Source organism: Sus scrofa, chromosome 9 (genome assembly GCF_000003025.6).
Source record: "Sus scrofa isolate TJ Tabasco breed Duroc chromosome 9, Sscrofa11.1, whole genome shotgun sequence".
Classification (NCBI taxonomy): Eukaryota; Metazoa; Chordata; class Mammalia; order Artiodactyla; family Suidae; genus Sus; species Sus scrofa.
This window is the reverse complement of record NC_010451.4, coordinates 47557270-47580657: the sequence shown is the minus strand read 5'-3', so window position 1 is coordinate 47580657 and position 23388 is coordinate 47557270. Positions and strand designations below refer to the sequence as shown.

The following is a 23388-nucleotide window of genomic DNA, read 5'->3' as shown; positions in this document are numbered from 1 at the left end:
AAACGTGTGCCTTCAAAGTTCAAAGAGGCCAACCGGAGTTCAATTATACAAGTATTACCCTTTGGATCCATATATGCATATCTGTATGTATGCACGTATGTATGTATATTATTGGTGCTCTCTTTTTCATTCCCTCATCATAAATATGCACATGTATAAAGCCGAATATACATATATATCCCTTAAAACCTACTGTGAGGATTCACAGGCCTATAACTAATCTAGAAATGATTAAAAAAAAGTAACAGTCAAGAGCAACCAATAATTGAGATATAACATAGATGTGGGAAAGCACAATAAAGTCCAAAAACATGGGAGGGAAGATGTGAAGTGAGAAGCCAATAATTCAATGCATTAAAGCAAAGATAATATTAACTTGGTAACTTACTGCAGATCGATCCAGGAAGAACTGATGAAACTCAAGGAAGACACGACGAGTCTCCTTAGAATTGGTTTGTTTATACAGGTCCGAATAGAGATAACAGAGCTGAAAGGAGAGAAGGATATGGGGGTGGGAAGGGCGGAAATCATGAAAAGTGCAATCTGCTAGATCCTCACTGAGTAGGAATGCTTGGAACAAGTAGGTCACCATAAACAATGCAGTTATTACCATATAACCAAGGCTATTAAAAAATTAGTAACATTTTAATCATTTTTCATATCTATCCTTTTATCTTTGGAAAACTGAAAGAAGTCTGTCCACTCATCTTGCTGAAGTGAAAAGATTTTTGGTATGTGTATCAATGTAAGAACTCTGAATTGGCTAAATCATAAAATAGATTACCAGTGTTGCAGGGTCAAACTGTGAAACTACATGGTGTAAGAAAACAGCCAAGTGAGCAGGGCGAGATTTTAGCAGTTCAATGCTCTGGAAACAGCTGCATTGCCCATTGATCTAGAAAAAGAAATAATTACACATCAGAGTAATGCCTATATATATATATATAGGCATTATAGGTATATATATATATACACACACACACACACACACACACACACACACATGCAAAATGTAATATCAGCTCAATTAAGCATAACAATCCAAATTTCACTTTGACCTACCCTAAAAAAATTTCAGATTAAAAAAAATTTTCACTGGAATTTATTAACAACATAGGCTATGGAATGTCTTCCTTTGAAAATTCATAATCTCTTGGGGATAGGTTGGAAGAAATTCCATCGTGGAAGAATCCAAGTCTAGAAGATGATTACCAAGGAGTTCACATGTCTACAAATCAGTATGCAAAAAACAGTTTAACAACACTTCTAAAAATATAAGGGAAGGCCTTTTGGTCTAATAACAAAGTAGCTGTCTTCCTTTCCTTTTGGACTGATTACAGAAATGTTGGTAGGAAATGGAGTTGTATGATTTAAAGAAGACAACTCCTAGAATACTTGTATATTTCCAAACTACACTGAATACAGAAAACAGCAATAAACTTAAGATGACCTAGAATCATATAAATTAATCTAAATGAACAATATTAATTCTATATAATCACTTTCAGAAAATACAAGAGGAGGAACACTTCCCAACTCATTCTAGGAGTCCAGCATTAGCCAACCATCAAAACTAAAGACATTACAAAAAAAGAAAACTACTATATCCCCCATAAAAAAGATACAAAAATCCTTAGGAAAACAGCAGCAAGTTGAATCCAACAATATTATAACAAAGAAAATACATTATGACCAACTGGAATTTATCCCAGGATGCAAAGCTGTTTCAACAAGCTAATAATATCAATCAATATAATTTACCACATTAAGGGACTAAAAAAAAAAAAAAAAGATCGTCTCATTCAACAAAACTCAACATCCATTCATGACCCAAAAAAACCCCAAAACTCTTATCAAACTGGCAACAGAAGGAAACTTTCTTGATCTAAAAAAAATTATCTATAAAAATGTATACCTAATATCATAATTATAAAAGACTGAATGCTTTCTCCCTAAGATCAAGAATAAGGCAAGGATGTCCTGTTTCACCACACCAATTCAGCCTCATACCAGAAACCCTAATTAGTGCAATAAAGGTAAGAACAAGAAATAAAAGATAGGAGTTCCCATCGTGGCTCAGTGGTTAATGAATCTGACTATGAACCATAAGGTTGCAGGTTCAATCCCTGGCCTCACTCAGTGGTGTTGCTGTGAGCTGTGGTGTAGGTCGCAGACATGGCTCGGATCCCACGTTGCTGTGGCTCTGGCATAAGCCATTGGCTACAGCTCCAATTGGACCCCTAGCCTGGGAACCTCCATATGCCATGGGTGCAGCCCTAGAAAATACAAAAAAAAAAAAAAAAAAAAAAAAAAAAAAAAAAAAAAAAAGACAAAAAGAAATAAAAGATAAACATATTGGAAACAAGGAAATAAAAACTGTCTCTATTCATGACCAAGTATGTGGAAAGTCCTCGAAAGTTATTTTGAAAAGCTCTTAGAAGCAGTGAGTTTACTAACAAGATCATGGAATACAAGGATGAAAACAAAGCCAATCATATTCCTATATACCATCAATAAACAACTGGAATTTGAAATTTTCAAAAATTTGTAACATCCCCCTCTCCCAAGAAGAAGTACTTATTAGGTATAAATCAATGACTTCTTATCAGCTTTAAACATAAAGCCATTTCTATTGGTCAAAGCTAAAATGAGCAATTAGCCAATTAATCTTAGTTCTAAAATTTTTAGCTTCAAATCTTTATTCTCCAAAAAGTGTGCATTTTCTGTAAGAAATCAAACATTTCAGAAAATAAATAATTGCTTTGCTTTATTTTTAGAAAAGAAGTCATCACCTGTTCATGTTCAGTACCAAAGTCATCATCCTCTGCTCCAATAATATGAGGTGCTATACGGGTAGAGGGACTCCCAATAAGTGACTGCGTGTCCTGTAACATTCAGAGAAAAGGAACAGAAAGTTATCTGGCAGTCAATTTCAGAAAGAGAATAAAACCAAACCATCTGAAAGACATGATTTTACATGATTGGATTTCCTTTTATTTATTTTCTTTAGATATTTAATTTTCAAAGTGGTTTTCACATTTTCAAGGCTAATAACTGCTTCAGCAAAGAAAACCAAAGAGTACTGATCATTTTTTTGGGGGGGAATATTTCCTGAAAATAATAAACACATTTTGTTTTAGCCTTGGTTATCTGATTCTAATCCCTCTCTGTATACTTCATTTATTATCATACATAGCTAAACCTTGTTAGAGAAAGAAATAAAGCTGGATTACATAAATAATTACAATTTTAAAAAGTCAGATTAAGAAAAGTGAATGGGTGACAATAGGACAAAGGAAAAAATGAGAGTAGAAATAAGACAACTTTAGCAGAGAGGTTAATACAAAGATTTCTATTAATGTCACATAATTGAAAGCAGTCACTGAACTCTATTTTTCATTTGAAATTCATTTTCATAAGTACATAATTCAGGGGTTTTAAACCCTGGCACGGTTGACATTTGAGGGCCAGATAATTCTTTGTTGTGGGGGCTGTCCTATGCATTGTAATATGCATAGCAGCATCCTTGGCCTCTACACACCCACTAGATGCCAGAAGCAGCCTCCCAGTGACGACAATCAAAAATGCTTCCAGAAATTGCCAAATGTCCCCTGGGGGACAAAATCACTCCTGGTTGAAAAATCACAGGCATAATGCAATAAAATTTTCAAGTAATCACACAAACACTGCTATAGAAACAATGATAATAAGACTGTAAAAATAAATTGTAGGTTAGCAAATAGTTCATCCACGTGTCAATTCACTTACAAAGTCAGATTCGGCATGCAAAAGGCAGTGTAGGGAATTAGTGTATAATGTAAAAAATATGGAATGTTTGAATACCACAAGTACTGAAATCAATGACTATACAGTATTAAGGGAAAGACAAAATTTGGAACAAATAGGAAGAGAATGAATTTGGCTTAAATCTGGCAGCAGCTGATGTGTAGGATCTGGAGTTGAGCAGAGAGTGAGGCTGTAGTGATTTGGGAGTCATCTACATAGTAGTTACAGTTGAAACTATGTATATGGACCCAAGTTAAAAATTAAACGAATAATGCATAGCTAAAATTTTTCTTCCTTAATTGTATTTTGACTCTATTGTTTGCATTTCCTAATTTGATTCTGCTTCTTTTACTTTGTTTTTTTTCCTTTGTTTTAGGACCACACCTGCAGCATATGGAGGTTCCCAGGCTAGGGGTCCAATTGGAGCTGCAGCTGCCGGCCTATGCCACAGCCACAGCAATGCCAGATCCAAGCCACATCTGTGACCTACACCATAGCTCAGGGCAACACTGGACCCTTAACCCACTGAGTGAGGCCAGGGATTGAACCTGCAACCTCATGGATTCTAGTCAGATTCATTTCCACTGAGCCATGATAGGAACTCCTACTCTTGTTTTTTTAAACTCCAAGGCTTTAATAATTAAAAAAAAAAATCAGGTGAAACAAAAATATTTTTAGCATATTAGTGAGACAACTTTTGATTTTATAGCTGATATGATGTTTCTTATTTTTCAACAGTCCTTCTGTTGCTAATAATATATGAATTACAATATACTATTAGACAAGGTGGTAGAGTAGAACTGGAGCCACTTCCTCTCACAAAAACACCAAAATCACAATGAACTGCTGAAAAACAAAAAAGATGGAGAACTACCAAAAAAGATATACCTAAAAACAAAGAAGAAGCCACAAAGAGAAAGTAGGAGGAGTGTTTCTGTGGTATAGTCAAATCCTATACCTGCCAGGTGGGTGACCCACAAACTGTAAAATAACTATACTTCAGAGGTTCTCCCACAGGAGTGAGAGTTCTGAACCTTCAGGTCAGGTTCCCCAGCCTGAAGGTCTGGCATAGGAAGAGGCCCTCCAGAGCATTTGGCTTTGAAGGCCAGAGGAGCTTGAGTACAGGAGCTCCATAGGACTGGGAAAAACAGAGACTGTACTCTTAGAGGACACCCAGAGTTTCACATGCACTGGGTCCCAGGGCAAAGTAGTGACTCCATAGGAGTCTGGATCAGACCCACCTGAAGGTTTTGGAGGGTCTCTTGAGGAGGCAGGGGTTGGTTGTGGCTCAGCGTGGGGGCAGGTCACTGGAGGCAGAGGCTCCAGGGAATAATCATTGGCATGAGCTACCCACCACCCGGGAGGTTGCCATTTTGGAAATGAGACCTGGCCCCACCCAAGAGCCTGCAGGCTCCAGTGCTGAGATGCTTCAGGCCAAAAACCCAAAAAGGTAGGAACACAGCCTGACCCATCAGCAGACAGCCTGCCTAAAAGGGCATCCTGGGCACATAGCTCCTTCTAAACACACCCCACAACATGGCCCTGCCCACCAGAAGAACAAGACTCAGCTCTACTACCAGCAGGCAGGCACCAGTCCATCCCACCAATAAGCCTGCAAAAACCTCTGGATCAACTTTACCTGCCAGGGGTAGATAACAAAAGCAGAGGGGCTATAGTGCTGCAGCTTATGGAAGGGAGACCAAAAACAGAAAATTAGCCAAATGAGATGGCAGAAAAATAAATATGTTCTGGATGAAAGAATAAGACAAAACCCAATAAGAAGAGCTAAATGAAGTGGAGACAGGCAACCTACTGAAAAAAGAACTCAGAGTAATGATAGTAAAGATGATCCAAGATCTTGGGGAAAAATTGGAGGCGCAGACCAAGAAATTACAACAAACATTTAACAAAGAGCTAGAAGCTTTAAAGCACAAACAGAGATGAACAATAAAATAACTGAAATGAAAAATACACTAGAAGGAATCAATAGCAGAGTATATGAGGCAGAAGAACAAATAAGTGAGCTGGAAGACAGATTGGTGGAAATCACTGCCATGGAACAGAATAAAGAAAAAAGAATGAAAACAAATGAAGACAGTTTAAGAGACCTCTGGGACAACATTAAATGTACCAACATTTGCATTATAGGGGTTCCAGAAGGAAAAAAGAAGGAGAAAGGGATAGATAAAATATTTGAAGAGATAATAGCTGAAAACTTTCCTAACATAGGAAACACTCATTGAAATCCAGGATGAGTACAGAGACCAATACAAAATTAACCAAAGAAGGAACATACCAAGCCACATATTAATCAAATAGACCAAAATTAAAGATGAAGAGAAAATAATAAAAGCAACAAGGAAAAAGCAACAAGTAACATACAAAGAATTCCCCATAAGTTCATTAGCTGATTTTTCAACAGAAATTCTGCAGGTCAGAAGAGAGTGGTACAAAATATTTAAAGTGTTAAAAGGAAAAAACCTACAACCAAGATAGTCTACCCAGCAAGGCTCTCATTTGGATGTGATGGAGAAATCAAAAGTTTTACAAACAAACAAAAGCTAAGAGAATTCATTACCACCAAACAAGCTTTACGACAAATGCTAAAAAAACTTCTCCAGGCAGAAAAGGCCACAGTTAGAAAAAAGAGAATTATGAATGGGAAAGCTCTGGTAAAGGCAAACATATAGTAAAGGTGGGAAATTATCCACAGAGAAATATGATATCAAAACCAGAAATCATGAGAAGAGGAGAGTATATATGCAAGATACTAGAAAGGCATTTGAAATTAAGATATCAGCTTAAAACAATCTTGTATATATGGAGACTGTATATCAAAACCTTAGGGTAACCACAAACCCAAATCTGCAATAGATGCACACAGAGAAGAAGAAAAAACAATCAACACACAACACTAAAGATAGTCATTAAACCACAAAAGAAGAGAACAAAATAGGAAGGGAAGAAAAAAGACCTACAAAAACAAATCCAAAGCAGTTAACAACATGGCAATAAGAACACCCATACTGATAATGACCTCAAATATGAATGGATTAAATGCTCCAACCAAGAGACACACACTGGCTGAATGGATACAAAAACAAGACCCATATATATGCTGTCTATAAGAGACTCACTTCAGATCTAGAGACATAAACAGATCGAAACTTAGGAGATGAAAAAAGGTATTCCATGCAAATGAAAATCAAAGGAAAGCTGTAGAAGCAATACTCGTATCAGACAAAATAGACTTTAAAATAAGGACAAAGAATTCCCATTACGGCTCAGTGGGTTAAGACACCTGAAGTAGTCTCAGTGAGCACACAGATTCGATCCCTGGCCTCATTCATTGGGCTAAGGATCCAGTGTTGCTGTAAGCTATGGCATATGTCACAGATATATCTTGGATCCAGTATTGCAATGGCTGTGATGTAGGCTTGCAGCTACAGTTCTGATTCAGCCCCTAGCCCAGGAACTTTCATATGCCATGGGTACAGCTGTAAAAAGAATAAAATAAAATAAAGACAGTTACAAGAGACAAAGAAGGAAGCTACATAATGATCAAAGGATCAATCCAAGAAGAAGATAAAACAATTGTAAATATATATATGTACCCAGCACAGGAGTACTTCAATATATAAGGCAAATACTAAGAGCCATAAAAGGAGAAATCAACAGTAACACAGTAATTCTGAGGGACTTTAATACCCCACTTAACATCAATGGACAGATCATCCAGAAATAAAATCAATAAGGAAACACAGGCCTTAAATGACACAGTAGACCAGATGGACTTAATTAATATTTATATACCATTCCATCCAAAGCAGCAGAATACATTCTTCTCAAGTGCACATGGAAGATTCTCCAGGATAGATCACATGCTGGGCCACAGAGCAAGCCTCAGTAAATTTAAGAAAACAAATCATATCAAGCATATTTTCTTACCACAATGCTATGAGGCTAGAAATCAACTATAGGAAAAAAATTGCAAAAAGCACAAACACCTGGAACCCAAACATCATGCTACTAAACAACCAATGGATCACTGAAGAAATCAAACAGGAAATCAAAAAATACCTAGATATAAATAAAAAATGAAAATTCAACAATCCAAAACCTACGTAATGTAGCAAAAGTAGTTCCAAGAGAAAGTTTTTGCAATAAAATCTTATCTCAGGAAACAAGAAAAATCTCAAATAAACAATCTAAACTTACACCTAAAGCAACTAGAGAAAGAAGAATAAAAAAACCCTGAAGTTAGTAGAAGGAAAGAAATCATAAAGATCAGAGCAGAAGTAAACAGAACAGAGACAAAGAAAATAACAGAAAAGGTCAATGAAACTAAGTTAGTTCTTTGAAAAGATAAACGAAATTGATAAATCTTCAGCCAGACTCCTGCAGAAAAAAAGAGAGGGCTCAATTCAATAAAATTAGAAATGAAAAAGGGAAGTTACAACTGACACCAAGGAAATACAAAGGATAATAAGAGACGACTACAAGCAACTATATGTAAATAAAATGGACAACCTAGAAGAAATGGACAAAGTCTTGGAAAGGCACAAGCTTCCAAGACTGAACCAGGAAGAAATAGAAAATGTGAACAGAGCAATCACAAGTATTGAAATTGAAACTGTGATTAAAAAATTTCCAACAAACAGAAGTCCAAGACCAGACAAATTCTTGGTGAATTCTATCAAACATTTAGAGAAGAGTTAATACCTATCCTTCTGAAACTATTCCAGAGGAAGGGACACTCCCAAATTCATTATGTGAGGCCACATAAACCAGACAAAAATACCACACACAAAAAATTTACAGGCCAATATCACTGATATATATAGATGCAAAAATCCTCAACAAAATACTAGCAAATCAAATCCAACAGTATATTAAACACATCATGATCAAGTAGGATTTGTCTCCTGGATGCAAGGCTTTTTTTGATATCTGCAAATCAATCATTATGATACACATTAACAAACTAATGTGTATCATGATCAAGTAGGATTTGTCTCCTGGATGCAAGGCTTTTTTTTATATCTGCAAATCAATCATTATGATATACATTAACAAACTAAAGAATAAAAACCAATTGATCATCTCAATAGATGCAGAAAAAATTACTGAAAAAATTCAACAGCCATTTATGATTAAAAACCCTCCAGAAAGCGGGCTTAGTGGAAAGCTACCTCAACATAATAAAGGCCATATATGACAAATTTACAGCTAACATCATATTCAATGGTGAGAAGCTGAAAGCATTTCCTCTAAGATCAGGAACAAGACAAGGATGTCTGCTCTTGCTATTTTTTTTTTTTTTTTTTTTGTCTTTTTGCCTCTTCTAGGGCCACTTCCTGTGGCATATAGAGGTTCCCAGGCTAGGGGTCGAATCAGAGCTGTAGCCGCCGGCCTACACCAGAGCCACAGCAACGTGGGATCCGAGCCACGTCTGCAACCTACACCACAGCTCATGGCAACACTGGATCCTTAACCCACTGAGCAAGGCCAGGGACAGAACCCGCCACCTCACGGTTCCTAGTCGGATTTGTTAATCACTGTGCCACAATGGGAACTCCTTGCTACATTTTTTTCAACACAGGTTTTGAAGTCTTATCCATGGCAATTAGAAGAAAAAGAAACAAAAGGAATCAAATTGGAAAAGAAGAAGTAAAACTGTCACTGTTTGCAGGTGACATGATACTATACATAGAAAATTCTAAAGATGGTATTAGGAAACTATTACAATTCATCAATGGGTCCAGTAAAGTTGCAGGATTAATACAGAGAAATCTCCTGCATTTCTATACCTTAACAACAAAAGATCAGAAAGAAAAATTAAGGAAACAATGCCATTTACCATTGCATCAAAAAAAACGAAATACCTAGGTATAAACCTACCTAAGTAGGCAGAGACCTGTACTCTGAAAACTATAAGACACTGATGAAAGAAATCAAAGATAACACGAACAGATGGAAAAACATACCATATTCTTGAACTGGAAAAATCAATAGTGCCGAAACAACTATACTATCCAAGGAGATCTACATATTCAATGCAATCCCTATCAAATCACCAATGGCATTTTTCACAGAACTAGAACCAAAATATTTGATATTTTTATGGAAACACAAAAGACCTCAAATAGCCAAAAGCAATCCTGAGAAAGAAAATTAGAGCTGGAGAAATCAGGCACCCTGACTTCACATCATTCTACAAAACTATAGTCATCAAAACAGTGTGGTATTGACAAAAAACAGAAATTCAGATCAATGGAACAGGATAGAAGACCTAGAAATAACCCATGCACTTACAGTCAATTAATCTATGACAAAGGAAGCAAGAATATATAGTGGAGAAAACATTTAATTAAGTGGTGCTGGGTAAACTGGACAGCTACATTTATATGTAAGAAAAAAAAACAGCATTCTCTAATACCATACACAAAAATAAACTCAAAATGAATTAAATGTAAGACTGGATACTATGAAAAAAATCTAAGAGAAAAACATAGGCACAACATTCTTGATAAAAATTGTAGCAATATCTTTTTAGATCCACCTCCTAGAGTAATGAAAATAAAAACAAAATAAACAAATGGGATCTAATTAAACTTAAAATCTTTTGCATAGCAAAGGAAACAAAAAACAAAATGAAAAGACAACCCACAGAATGGGAGAAAATATTTGCAAAGTGACCAAAATCAAAATATACAATTAATGCAGCTCAAGATAAAAAATAAACAACCCACCTGAAAAATGGGCAGAAGATCTAAATAGACAATTCTCTAAAAAAGACATAGATGGCCCAGAAGCACATGAAAAGATACTCAACACTGTGAATTATTAGAGAAATGCAAATCAAAATGACCATGAGGTAACACCTCACACTGGTCAGAATGGCCATCATCAAAAAGTCTACCAATAAATGCTGGAGAGGGTGTGGAAAAAAGGGAATCCTCCTATACTGTTGGTGGGAATGTAAACTGGTAAAACCACTATAGAAAACAGTATGGCGGTTCCTTGAAAAAAAAAAGAGAACTACTATATGGTCCAGAAATCCTACTTCTGGGCATATATCCAGAGAAAACTTTAATTCAAAGAGAAACATGAACCCCAATGCTCCTTGCAGCACTATTTAGAATAGCCAAGACATGGAAGCAACCTAAATGTCCATCAACAGAAAAATTAATAAAGAAGATGTGATACATACACACAATGGAATATTACTGAGCCATAAAAAATAATGAAATAATGCCATTTACAGCAACATGGTTGGACCTAGAGATTATCACACTAAGTAAAGAAAATCAGACAAAGACAAACACATGACATCATTTACATGTGGAATCTAAAAGAAAAAAAATGATACAAATGAACTTATTTACGAAACAGAAACAGACTGACAGACTCAGAAAACAAACTTATGGTTACCAAAGGGGAAAGATGGGGGGAAAGGATGGATTGGCAGTTTGGGATTGGCATATGCACACTACTTTATATGGAATGGATGGTCAACAAAGACCTGCTGTAAAGCACAGGGGACCTCTACTCAATATTCTGTGATAACCTATATGGGAAAATAATCTGTATAGCGGAAATTTACACAAAATTGTAAATCTACTATACTTTTTTTTTTTTTTTTTGGGTCTTTCCTAGGACTGCACCCACAGCATATGGCGGTTCCCAGGCTAGGGGTCTAATCGGAGCTACAGCTGCTGGCCTACACCACAGCCACAGCAATGTGGGATCCAAGCCGAGTCTGCAACCTACACCACAGCTCACCGCAACACCAGATCCTTAACCCACTGAGCGAGGCCAGGGATTGAACCAGCAACCTCATGGTTCCTAGTTGTGTTAGTTAAACACTGAGCCATGACCGGAACTCCTCCACTATACTTTAATAAATTTTTTTAAAATGAGAAAAACACATATTTCTACAGACTGAATGAGAAACATATATGAGAATACAGCTCTCTGATATTAAGCCAGAGAAATGTAAGATAATGCTACTCTTCTCATTAAATTTTATTGAAAAAAAATGCTGTTAAATCTTTTACTATGAAACTGTATACAAGTCCTAATTAGAAAATAAAATCAGAATGCTGAAAGCATTCAATTAAGAATACTAGCAATTCCATTTCTGAGTATATACCCAAAGGAATCGAAAGGAAGAACTTGAACAGATACTTATTTGTAGACCCATGTTCAGAGTAGCATTATTCACAACAGCCAAAAGGTGGAAACAACCCAGTGTCCACTGATAAATGAATGGATAAACAAAATTTGGTATATAAATACAATGGATTATTATTCAGCCTTAAAAAGGAAGGAAATTCTGATACATGGTAAATCATTGATAAACCATGAAGACATTATGCTAAGTGAAATAAGCTGGTCACGAAAGGACAAATATTGTATTATTCGACTTATATGAAGTTCCTAGTCAAATTCATAGAGACGGAAAGTAAAATGGTGGTAGCCAGGGGCTGAAGAGAGAGAATAATGGTGAGTTAATGTTTAATAGGTACCAAGTTTCAGTTAGGGAAGATGAAAGAGTTCAAGAGATAGATGTGATGGTTGCACAACGATGTGAATGTAAGTTAATGCCAATGAACTTAAAAATGGTTAAAACAGTAAATTTTATGTTATGGTATTTTATTACCAAAAAAAAAGGCCACCAAAAAATGGAATAGTTCTCCATTTATCAAATCTTTATTAAGTTCCTTTTCCTTTAGTAAGTTTAATATTTTTTTCAGAGTTCCCATCGTGACTCAGCAGTAACAAACCAGACTACTATCCATGAGGATGTGAGTTTGATCCCTGGCCTCGCTCAGTGTGTTAAGGATCCGGTGCTGCCGTGAGCTATATTGCAGGTCACAGACGCGGCTCAGATATCACATTGATGTGGGCTGCAGCTCCAATTTGACCCCTAGTCTGAAAAGTTCCATATGCCACAGGCGTAGCCCCAAAAAGACAAAAAAAAAAAAAAATACACACACACACACACACACACACACACAAATATCAAATACATTTGTCACTTACATAGAAGGAAAGCTAAAGAAAATACTATCATTTCATGGATTTCATACTCACAGTGTCCTGATTTACTTCACTTTTCTCTGGGTTTTCCTCTAGATAAATCCTCTCTTTCAGACCACTCTTGGGACTCTAATGAAAAAAAAAAAAAAAAAATAAGGATGCTCATTTCATTTCATTTCAATAGGGATAAAGAAAAACAGCATGAAAGAATAACATTCTGAATTTCATATCTGTATTTAAAACTACTAAATACCTCTCATGTAATATTTAACTCCACTACTTTTCATCTGATTTTGGCAAGTCACTTATTCTCTTACTTTTCAGTTTTATGTTGATAAGACATTACAGAACCAATAGAATAGTTTTATTTCATTTTTAGGCCTGGGGTAACTTCTAGCAAATAACTCTAAGTATATATACTACATATCTCAGACTCATTACGTCAAAAATCGAACTCTATCCATTTCCTCTAACACCCTCTGTCCTAAACTCTACTTTCTACCCAAGTTAAAAGCATTTTGGCCTATTTATATGAAGGAAAATAGGCATCTGTCAATGAAACTGTTGTGTGGATTTTTATAAAATTTACATGGTATGTTTGGGATCACCTAATATAAAAAATAAACTATATGATATGCAGAACTTCAATTTTGGGGGTCAAGGAACACCAAAAGCATGGGAGCAATTCTTCAGAGCAGCTGAAAATGAGGTATGAAAGATTTTTGTGTGAATGCTAAGATAGAAGATACATGCTACCTAAACATATACCAAGATACCGTAAGATAGAGAAAACAGCAGTTTCAAACATAAGCCCTACCTGGGAGAAATGGATGCTCTGAATCAAGAAATAAAAAAGATAAAGCTAGAACAGCCTTGGAGTTCCTGTCTTGGCTCAGTGGAAACGAATCTCACTAGTATCCATGAGGATACAGGTTTGATTCCTGACCTTGCTTAGTAGGTTAAGGTTGCCATGAGCTTGGAGTAGGCCGGCAGCTCTAGGCTCCAATTCGACCCCTAGCCTGGGAACTTCCATATTCTGTGGCCATAAAAAGCAAAAAAAAAAAAAAAGCTAGAATAAATTTGTCACACCAAAAAACAAGAAAGCTCTGTTACTGGGAATTCACGTCCAAAGAACACAGAAGACAATGAAGGGGCTCCCAATGGCCAAAAAAGGGGGACAATTTAAGAATCAAAAAGAATAATAATTGCAATGGACTGAAATGTAATACACAAATATGTTACAAGTCTATGAATTCAGGAGTTCCCTGTAGCCTAGCAGTTAAGGATTCACTGTTGTCACTGCTGTGGCTTGGCTTTAATCCCAAGCCTGGGAATAGATGCATAATGTGGGTATAGACAGAAAAAAAAAAAAAAAGGTCTATGAATTCAAAATATTAAACACGAACACACATTTGAGCACACGTGGGCACATATCCCTAAATTAGAGACCTTTGGAGTTTCTTAGAGCACCAATTCTTTGGAAAACAATAAAATATTTACCCTGAATTTCCTGCATAAGCTATATTCTGTGGTAATTTATCAGCTAGTAAGAGAAAATTCTTCTTTATAAAAATAATTTCATCTAATAAATACAGAAGGAAGGACAAAATTATAATATCTTTTTGAAACCATTAAATTATGGATACAAGAATTCTGATATCAGTGGCAGGTAAAAACATTAGACAAAAGCTTAATGGAGAAATTTATAACGAAGGAATCATGCTGACATCATCTGAATGCCTTTTACAAACTTAACAATCACAGAAAGACAACCAGGCATTCTCCCCCTGATGTGAGGTAATAGGATATACACAGTGCCACCCAGGAATTGTTCTTGCCAAATAATAATTCTCAAACCTTAATCTGTTCAAGACTCTAGATCTTACTATCAATTTTCAGGAAATATATACTAAAGGAGCATGTTAGACAACACCATGAAAAGACAATTAGAATGTGGGTTGCTTTACTGAACACATGACCTAGTTTAACAAAAATATAGCAGGAAAAAAAAAAAAAAAAGGAGAAGAGAACTATTATGAATTAAGAGACTTATCAACCGAAGGCTGAAGATCTTAACTGGATCCTGATTCAAATAAACCAATTGCAAAAAGACCATTATAAGACTATTAAGGACATCAAATTTCATACTAAGAAAATATTAATTAAGACGAGGGAGTTCCCATTGTGGTTTAGCGGGTTAAGAACCTGACGTAGTCTCTATGACGATGCAGGTTTAATCCCTGGCCTTGCCCGGTGGGTTAAGGATACAGAGTTACTGCAGGATGGTCAAAGATGTGGCTCGGATCTGGCATTGCTGTGGCATGGGCCAGCAGTTGCAGCTCTGATTCAACCCCTAGCCTAGGAACTTCCATATGCTATGGGTAAGGCCTTAAAAAGAATAAATAAATAAATAAAATTTCAACATTAATTTAAAAAAAGACGATAACAGTATTATGGCCATAACTTTTTAGTCTTCTTTTCTGTTAAGGATGCGTATTAATGAAATAAAGTCTTGGATTTACTTTAATCAGTTATTTGGACCGGATGCAGAATGAGGGAAGATAGACAAAAACAAGGTGGAGCACTTGGTAATGACTACTGAGCTGGGTAGTCTGGGACAGGAGGGGGATCATTATGCTACTCCATTTTTCAATAGGTTTGTAACTTTTCAAAATAATTTTTTTTTTTTGTCTTTTTTTGTTGTTGTTGTTGCTATTTCTTGGGCCGCTCCCGCGGCATATGGAGGTTCCCAGGCTAGGGGTCCAATCGGAGCTGTAGCCACCGGCCTACGCCAGAGCCACAGCAACGCGGGATCCGAGCCGCATCTGCAACCTACACCACAGCTCACGGCAACGCCGGATCGTTAACCCACTGAGCAAGGGCAGGGACCGAACCCGCAACCTCATGGTTCCTAGTCGGATTTGTTAATCACTGCGCCACGACGGGAACTCCCAAAATAATTTTTAAAAAGCAAGCCACAAATTGAAAATCCAAGAGGCAGATGCTCTAAGTTTCAGATGATGATTTGTGATCAATTTGCTTCTCTTGTGAGAACTGGGTCCGTAGGTATTCTTTAAAGCCTTTTCTGAGATAAGCAAAAGCGGGGAATTTTACAAGGATAATGATATTGCAAACACTACAAGGAGATTATTTTATAGAAAGGAGCAGAGAGTGGAAAAAATTGAAAGCATTGATTGGCTCCTACAATCTTAATATCATACAACTGAAACAAACATGGAAATCCATAAGCTCAAAGCAGCATATCTCTAGTTTCAAAAAGAAACCTGTAGGATTTATACAAAGTTTGCTATGTATTCAGCAAATATCCTAGTCTGCACTATACATATCTCACCTGGATTTCCACAATATCCTCTCACTTGGCCTCAGTTTCCCCATCTATAACATGTTGATATTGCTTCTTTAACATTATTACGAATTAAAAAGAGTATCTTCAGGAGTTCCCATCATGGCTCAGTGGTAACGAACCAGACAAGATCCATGAGGACATGGGTTTGATCCCTGGCCTTGCTCAACAGGTTAAGGATCCGGCATTGCCATGAGCTGTGGTGTAGGTCACCAATATGGCTTGGATCTGGCGTTGCTGTGGCTGTGGTGTAGGCCTCTAGCTATACCTCTGATTCAACCCCTAGCCTGGGAACTTCTATATGCTGTGGGTGCAGCCCTAAAAAGAAAAAAAAAGAAAAAAAGAAAAAAAAAAAAAAAGAGTATCTGTAAAGCATTAGCTGTGACTACCATCACAAAGCAGGTATTCAATACATGGTGACAATTTATTAGCCAATTAACACACATTGTTAAGTTCCTCTTAAGCCAAGCAGTCTTCTTTTCTTACTGATCTCCCTGGTCTCTTTATTTCATTTTCCACACTGACATGTTTTCAACTGTGTCTCTCTTCTGCATGCAAGATAAAGCCTAAACTCTACTCATTCACTAATTCATACACTGATTAAACACCAATGACACTGTCAAACAGCCTTCATTAACTGGAATGTCTGTTTCTACACTTGCCAATTCACTCTGTATTTCATAAAGTTATATTTCTAAGCCACAGATTTTACTGTTAACATTTCAATACAAAATAAAATTCAAATTTTTAATTCATATCTCTTGATCTGAATTCCTACAATCTGTCAGTCTATATGGAGACATATAGTTAAATATGATGGGCACTCTGCTCTCAAGAAATTTTTTGTTTAATGATAGAAATAAGCCAACAGAGAGGGGAAAAAGCACTAAATCAAAAGGGAGAAATGCAAGAAGGATTTCCAAAAACAGTACATGTTCAATAGCTGGAACAAGCTGATCTGATTATAACCTGGACTCAAGACGTTGTTTCTAAGATCAACACTAGCAATTTCATCAGTAACTCTAATATACTAGTAAAATTTTCACTGCTCTACCAAAACGTTATGCATTTGCATACCTTGGAACCTTTAAATGCTTTAAGAATGTTTTAGAACCAGGTAGAGGCAGATCACTAATTAGCTAAGTTCAGTAAGTTGAGACTCACTTTGGCCTCAGATTTTCTTTTGTTAAGTTGTGATAACAATACTACTATTTCAAAATGCATTTCTAAGAATTAACTAAGATAGGAAATGTAAAACACTTATTACAGCTTATGGTATGTACACCAATAAATAACTTATAATTTTTTTCTTGACTCAAAATTGAAATCTTTCATTAACACAGTTAGCCTATCCAAACATAAGACTCCTATCACCTTCTTTCAAAAAAAATTTTTAAAAACCTCAAATTCTCCTTGCATGAGGAACTGAGTCACTGGGCCTAAGCCTCAAAAGGTGTCCTAAATGATGGCTTAATCCAATGATCCAGTGGCTTTCTTTTTTTTTCTTTTTGTTTTTTAGGGCTGCACCTGCAGCATATGGAGGTTCCCTGCCAGCCTATGCCACAGCCACAGCCACAGCAACGCCAAATCTTAGCCACATAGGTGACTTACACCACAACTCATGGCAATACCAGATCTTTAACCCACTGAGCAGGGGCAGGGTTCGAACCCACGTCCTCATGGATATTAGTCAGGTTTGTTTCTGCTGAGTCACAATGGAACCTCCCTAGATTTCCTTTTTTTTTTTTTTTAACCACAACCTTTTAAGAGAAATTTTATATTGTTAACCAGCACGTGCATGCACACACACACCCCTACCCATGTATACATATACACCAAGTCACAAAAGGTAACACTTACCTCTTTTACATGCAAAGCACTCTTATTTCCTATTCTATTCTTTTTTAAAAATGCTGGCCGAAACCCACTAAATTAATTTTTATGACCTGCATTAAAAAACACTGATTTACATTACTTCCTTCATTGTTTTTAAAGAGATCTATTTTTAGGTAATTACTCCTATCATTGCATACTACCTACAAATTACTGCTGAATAAATACTTTAGCTTTCAAGTATTCATATAACTTTGGGAGTTCTGTGATGGCCTAGTGGGTTGACGGGCCTGGGTTCTCACCGCTATGGCTCTGGTTGCTGCTGGGAGGCATAGGTTCAATCCCTGGCCTGGGAATTCCCACATACTGCCTGTGTGGCAAAAAAGAAAAAAAAAAAAAATACAAAAAAAACAAAACAAAACAACAACAAGAGAGAACCTGAAATAAACGTTGCAACTCATTAAAAAAAAAAAAAAAGTATTCATACGGTGCTGCATCATATTCAACTTAAAATATTTTATCTTTTTTTTTTTTTTTTTTGTCTTTTGTCCTTTTAGGGCTGCACCTACGGCACATAGAGGTTCCCAGGCTAAGGGTCTAATTGGAGCTGTTGCTGCTGGCCTATGCCACAGCCACAGCAATGCCAGATTCAAGCCGCATCTACAACCTACACCACAGCTCAGGGCAACACCGGATCCTTAACCCACAGAAGGAGGCCAGGGATTGAACCTGCAACCTCATGGTTCCTAGTTGGATTCGTTTCCTCTGCACCAGGACGGGAACTCTCTTTTTTTTTTTTGTATTTTCTTGTCTTAACAAATACCCACTCTTATCTGGCAATTTCTGGGTTAACCAAGAAAGCAATCCTAAACATGGGCTATTAAGTGAAGTCTAGCTAAGAGGACTAAGGCTTTTCCTCTTTGTAATGGCAAAATGCCCCATGATTCGAGACTGAGTCACTCTAACCACAAATGGAATATTAAAATGCTCTTAAAGATATCAACAGTTGGCCTCTCGGTTCAGTAAGAAAGCACTGGCATTATTATCTTCTCTACCCACAAACAAGACGCCTGCTGGGAAATTCCATCTCCTCAAAAGAAACATTTGGCAATGGTGTCCAAGGGAAAAAGTGACCTCTGGAATTAAAAGCTCATATACAACAGTGCCCAGAATTTCTGTTCATCAAACTGTTGTATTAAGGAGGGTGGCGATAAAAACTAAGTAAACAGAAAATGCCTCTAAGTTCACATAACTTAAAATCAAATCTAGAAAGGGCTGTAGAGAAAAATACAAGATAAAGACAGAACACTTACATCTGCACTGTCACTACTGGGCCGGGAAGCATCTCCACTGCAATAGTCACTTCTGCCTAGTCCATCACCAGGATCTCCTTCTACTTCACTGACTGTTAGTGTGTCACCTAATGGCTTGGAGGATGTAACTACAGCTCCATCCTAAAAGAGATTAAGCACACACACAAACACATTAAAAACAAACAACAACAAAACCTTTTCATTACTGACTGCATAAAGAAACAGAGTTACATTGAAAGCTCAGTGAGGACTGTCAAAAGTCAGCCAGTTTGATGTGATCAAAAATACTTGAAGTTCTAAAAGTTAAAAGCCTAAATAAGTACGAATTCCGTGGTTCTAAAGTGGCATGGCCTTAAAAGACAGGGAAATGATATTTCAGTAGAGAGAATATAATTTCAAACCTCCAAATAAAGCAAAAAGATAAAATAGTCTGTTAAGTTATATAATTTACATTTCCTGCCTGTTGGTAAAGATAACTTGTGGTTAACTGCCTTCCAATATTTAGAACTTCAGTAAATTGTCAATTCTGGGATACAATGCTATACCACAAATTATTATAAGCTTTTAAAAGCAGGAACCGCAGTTTTACTGTTTGAACAGAGTAAGATTATTGTCTTTGCTCAGTAGTAATAACAACATAAAGCTGTCAGTATTACTGAGGCTGAATAGTCAAAACTTCATATAGCCAATGGCACTAAAAGTAATAAAATAATGTAAAATGCTAAGTACACTGAACTTGGAAGTCAGGCCTTACAAATCATATGAGCCGTTTCACCAGTTCAGGCCCTAGTTTTCACAACTATGGCATGACCTTTTTTTTTAAGCTTTAAAATGAGCATATCAGGACAGATGATTTCAAAGAATCCTTTTTTTTTTTTTTTTTGTCTTTTTGCTATTTCTTGGGCCGCTCCCGCAGCATATGGAGGTTCCCAGGCTAGGGGTCCAATCGGAGCTGCAGCCACCGGCCTACGCCAGAGGCACAGCAAGGCGGGATCCGAGCCGCATCTGCAACCTACACCACAGCTCACGGCAACGCCGGATCCTTAACCCACTGAGCGAGGCCAGGGATCGAACCCCCAACCTCATGGTTCCTAGTCGGATCAAAGAATCCTTTTAGTTCTATGACCCTAAGGACCTAACTCATGAAGAATAACAAATAAGCAACTTTTACTTATTTCTCCATATCCCAAAGCTAAATATTACAGAATGTCATTCTGGTTGACACAGAGAGGCTGAGCTATTTTTTCTAACAAGACTATTATCTCCAGACCTTATACCTACATAGAAAATCTGCTGAAGTCTAGTTTTACATTAGAATAAAAATATAGTTATTAAGAACACAAACACGCATGGAATTCGACTGGATTTAAATTACAGTTCCATCACTTTTGAGCTACATGATTTTAGACAAATTAATTTCTCTGAGTTTCTCTATGAGTTTATGTAAAATGGGGGAAAACAACAGTAGCTAATCTCAGAGGGTTATTGTACAGATTAAATAAGAAAAATATTATATCCCTACTTAAAAACAAAACTGCTGTTCTGTTTCAAAATGGCAGAATAAACCTCAAAAATTTAAATATATATATATTTAAATATGTCTTAGTAATTTGTCATATCAAAGCAAAAGCACTCAATTCTTTCTAAAATTATTGTGGAGCAAAGCATGATTATCATGAGCAAACAAATGATCAGAAGCCCACATGATCTTTTAGTTAATCATTATTTCTGTAACATCCTACACAGGACATCCTGTTGGCCTATGCTAGAAAAATCACTTTTAAAAAAGGCAACTGCAACACTCTCTGACACATTCCCAGAAGAAAATTCTCCTACAAAAAGTTGGGTAGCACTTTTAATAGTGATGCTACCTGAGCAAAGCCTGTGGCTTTGGATAACTGCTCTTGCAGCTGAGGAATGTGTTTCTTGGCCTCTTGGATCTCTTTTAGCAATCTTTGGGCAGGTGTTCGGTTGTAATCTTCCTGCAATAACTGAAAAGTTATAAAAATATTTCAAGAATTAATTACTTTTATCAAGAAAATATTTTAAAAGTCTATTCTTAATCAATAAAATAGCTGATGGCATTGATTACAATAGTGCTTGATTATGATTACAGTAAATAGCAACCCAACCATGCCTACTCACATTTTTACTGGCTGGTACCTAGCCCCATTTCTAACTTAGTACCTGTAGCCGTTCCTGTTCTTTCTGTAACATTTTTCTCAGAATTTCTACTTTCTGGTTATGAACCACATTGTTTTCCTCCTAGAAGAAGATAAAAAACAAAAAAACAAACAAGAACCAATGCAAGGAAAGTGACGCTAAAATAGGCACTGAAAATGAGTCCTACAATGTTACATCTCAACTCCAACATTCATTACCTATTAGGATTTTCTTTATTTCCAGCAGTTATGATAACAGGCTTTTAGATATGACACTTACAGATAAAAGATGACAGCAATATTTCAGTCCTTCTATTTATACACTTTTGCTAAACTAGGTTCAAAAAGATTAAATATTGATATTAGTTGGAGAAATGAAGTTGTCTTAAAAAGTATAAGAATAACATCTTATATTTTACCTCCTTTGGATCTTTACTATCAATCCCTTTGTTTGGCTCAAATTTCCAGTACTTCCTACCTGAAATATTAGACAGTGCCCTGATTCATCTCCTGCCATCTCTCCTTGTCTTACAACCCCATAATACTTTATCGAATTAGTCTTCCTAAAATTCTGCTATAATCACATCACTCTCTTACGCAAAAAAAAAAAAAAAAAAAAATTGTAATATATTCTTACTGCCCATCCAGTTACATGTAAACTAGCCTTGTAGTTGTGACTTTTCAAAGCAGTCTTACTTTTTTTTTTTTTTTTTTTTTTTTTTTTGGCTGTACCCTCACCATGTGGAAGTTTCCAGGCTTGGGACTGAACCTGCACCACAGTAGCAACCCAACCCACTGCAGTGACAATGCCAGATCCTTAACCTGCTGTGCCACAGGAGACTCCAATAGTCTTTTACTTTTTTCAAGCTTATGTTCTACTACATAAATCTTTTACAGGCACCAGCCAAACAAGAGTCCTGATGGTTTCCCAGAAATACTTGATGTTTTCTTGGCTCTTTACCTCTGTTTATTCTACTTCCTCTATCTGGGATACCTTCCTCCTCATTGCCACCACTTAAATGTTACCAGTTTTTCGAGGCTCAGTTCAAATAACAGCTTTCCATAAAGCCCTTCCTTATCACAAATGGATATGTTTCTTTCCTCCTTTGAAATCACACAGCACCTAATCATATTTTCCTTCTCGTAATGTCTACATTCTTCTGCCTTTGTAGTATAATTACTTGTATACTCTTCATTCAGTCTCAAACAACAAAGTTTTATTAAGCACTTACTACCACACACTAAACAATATTTTTGCTGTGTCCCCAGACACAACAATAAACAAAACAAACAACCCTGCCAACTCTCTTAGAATATGTACTCTAAGATAACAAGGGACCTGGAACACAGGATATCTGACTTACTCTTTTGTGGGTGGCACCCTGTTTTTCATACAGTAGGTATTAAATATTTATTGAATTAAATCTGTTATCCCAACACCTTGTAATCATTTCAAATTATTATGCAATTTTTATCAGCAAGTTATTTTCTAGAATCTTAAATCTGCTCATCAGCTCGACACTTCAAAACTCTTAACATAAACCAAAGGCATCGTTATACAACTGAACATTTACAAAGACGTTTTCTCACTCTTACCCCCATGAGCACAGGACTAGTAATTCTCTCCATATTCCCAGATGTGCCAGGTGAATGAGGGGATGTCATGATGGGAGACATATGTCCAATGACTGATGGTTCTACTTCAGAATCAGCGAGTGGAATCTGGGGCGACCCTGGTGGGCGTCCCTGAACAGTGAGAGCTACATAGGAACCCGCTTCAGGTAGCGAAGTGGAAGAAAGGGGAAGGAAGAGAAAAGAACATTGTCAAAAAAATTTTACAGCATTTTTACTACTTATCCTTTGAAAGTTCTAAAAAGTCCAGTTA

At 36.5% G+C, this 23388-nt stretch overlaps 1 protein-coding gene across 7 annotated transcripts in view; it reads right to left on the bottom strand.

Annotated features, from left to right (window-relative positions):
- The window catches only part of ARHGEF12 (Rho guanine nucleotide exchange factor 12), a 146469-nt gene that overhangs the window by 40377 nt on the left and 82704 nt on the right, over positions 1 to 23388 (bottom strand). For 5 of the 7 annotated variants that reach the window (XM_021062986.1, XM_013979482.2, XM_021062983.1 and 2 more), the window contains 8 exons: positions 23100 to 23278; positions 21529 to 21606; positions 21213 to 21332; positions 19342 to 19482; positions 12886 to 12960; positions 2793 to 2885; positions 785 to 895; positions 389 to 487 (listed from right to left, as the gene is read on the bottom strand). In XM_021062986.1, coding sequence (XP_020918645.1) covers positions 389 to 487; positions 785 to 895; positions 2793 to 2885; positions 12886 to 12960; positions 19342 to 19482; positions 21213 to 21332; positions 21529 to 21606; positions 23100 to 23278 — 896 coding nt within the window. The remainder of the gene's footprint in view (positions 1 to 388; positions 488 to 784; positions 896 to 2792; positions 2886 to 12885; positions 12961 to 19341; positions 19483 to 21212; positions 21333 to 21528; positions 21607 to 23099; positions 23279 to 23388) is intronic. The other 2 variants (XM_021062985.1, XM_021062984.1) reach the window with 1 other exon arrangement.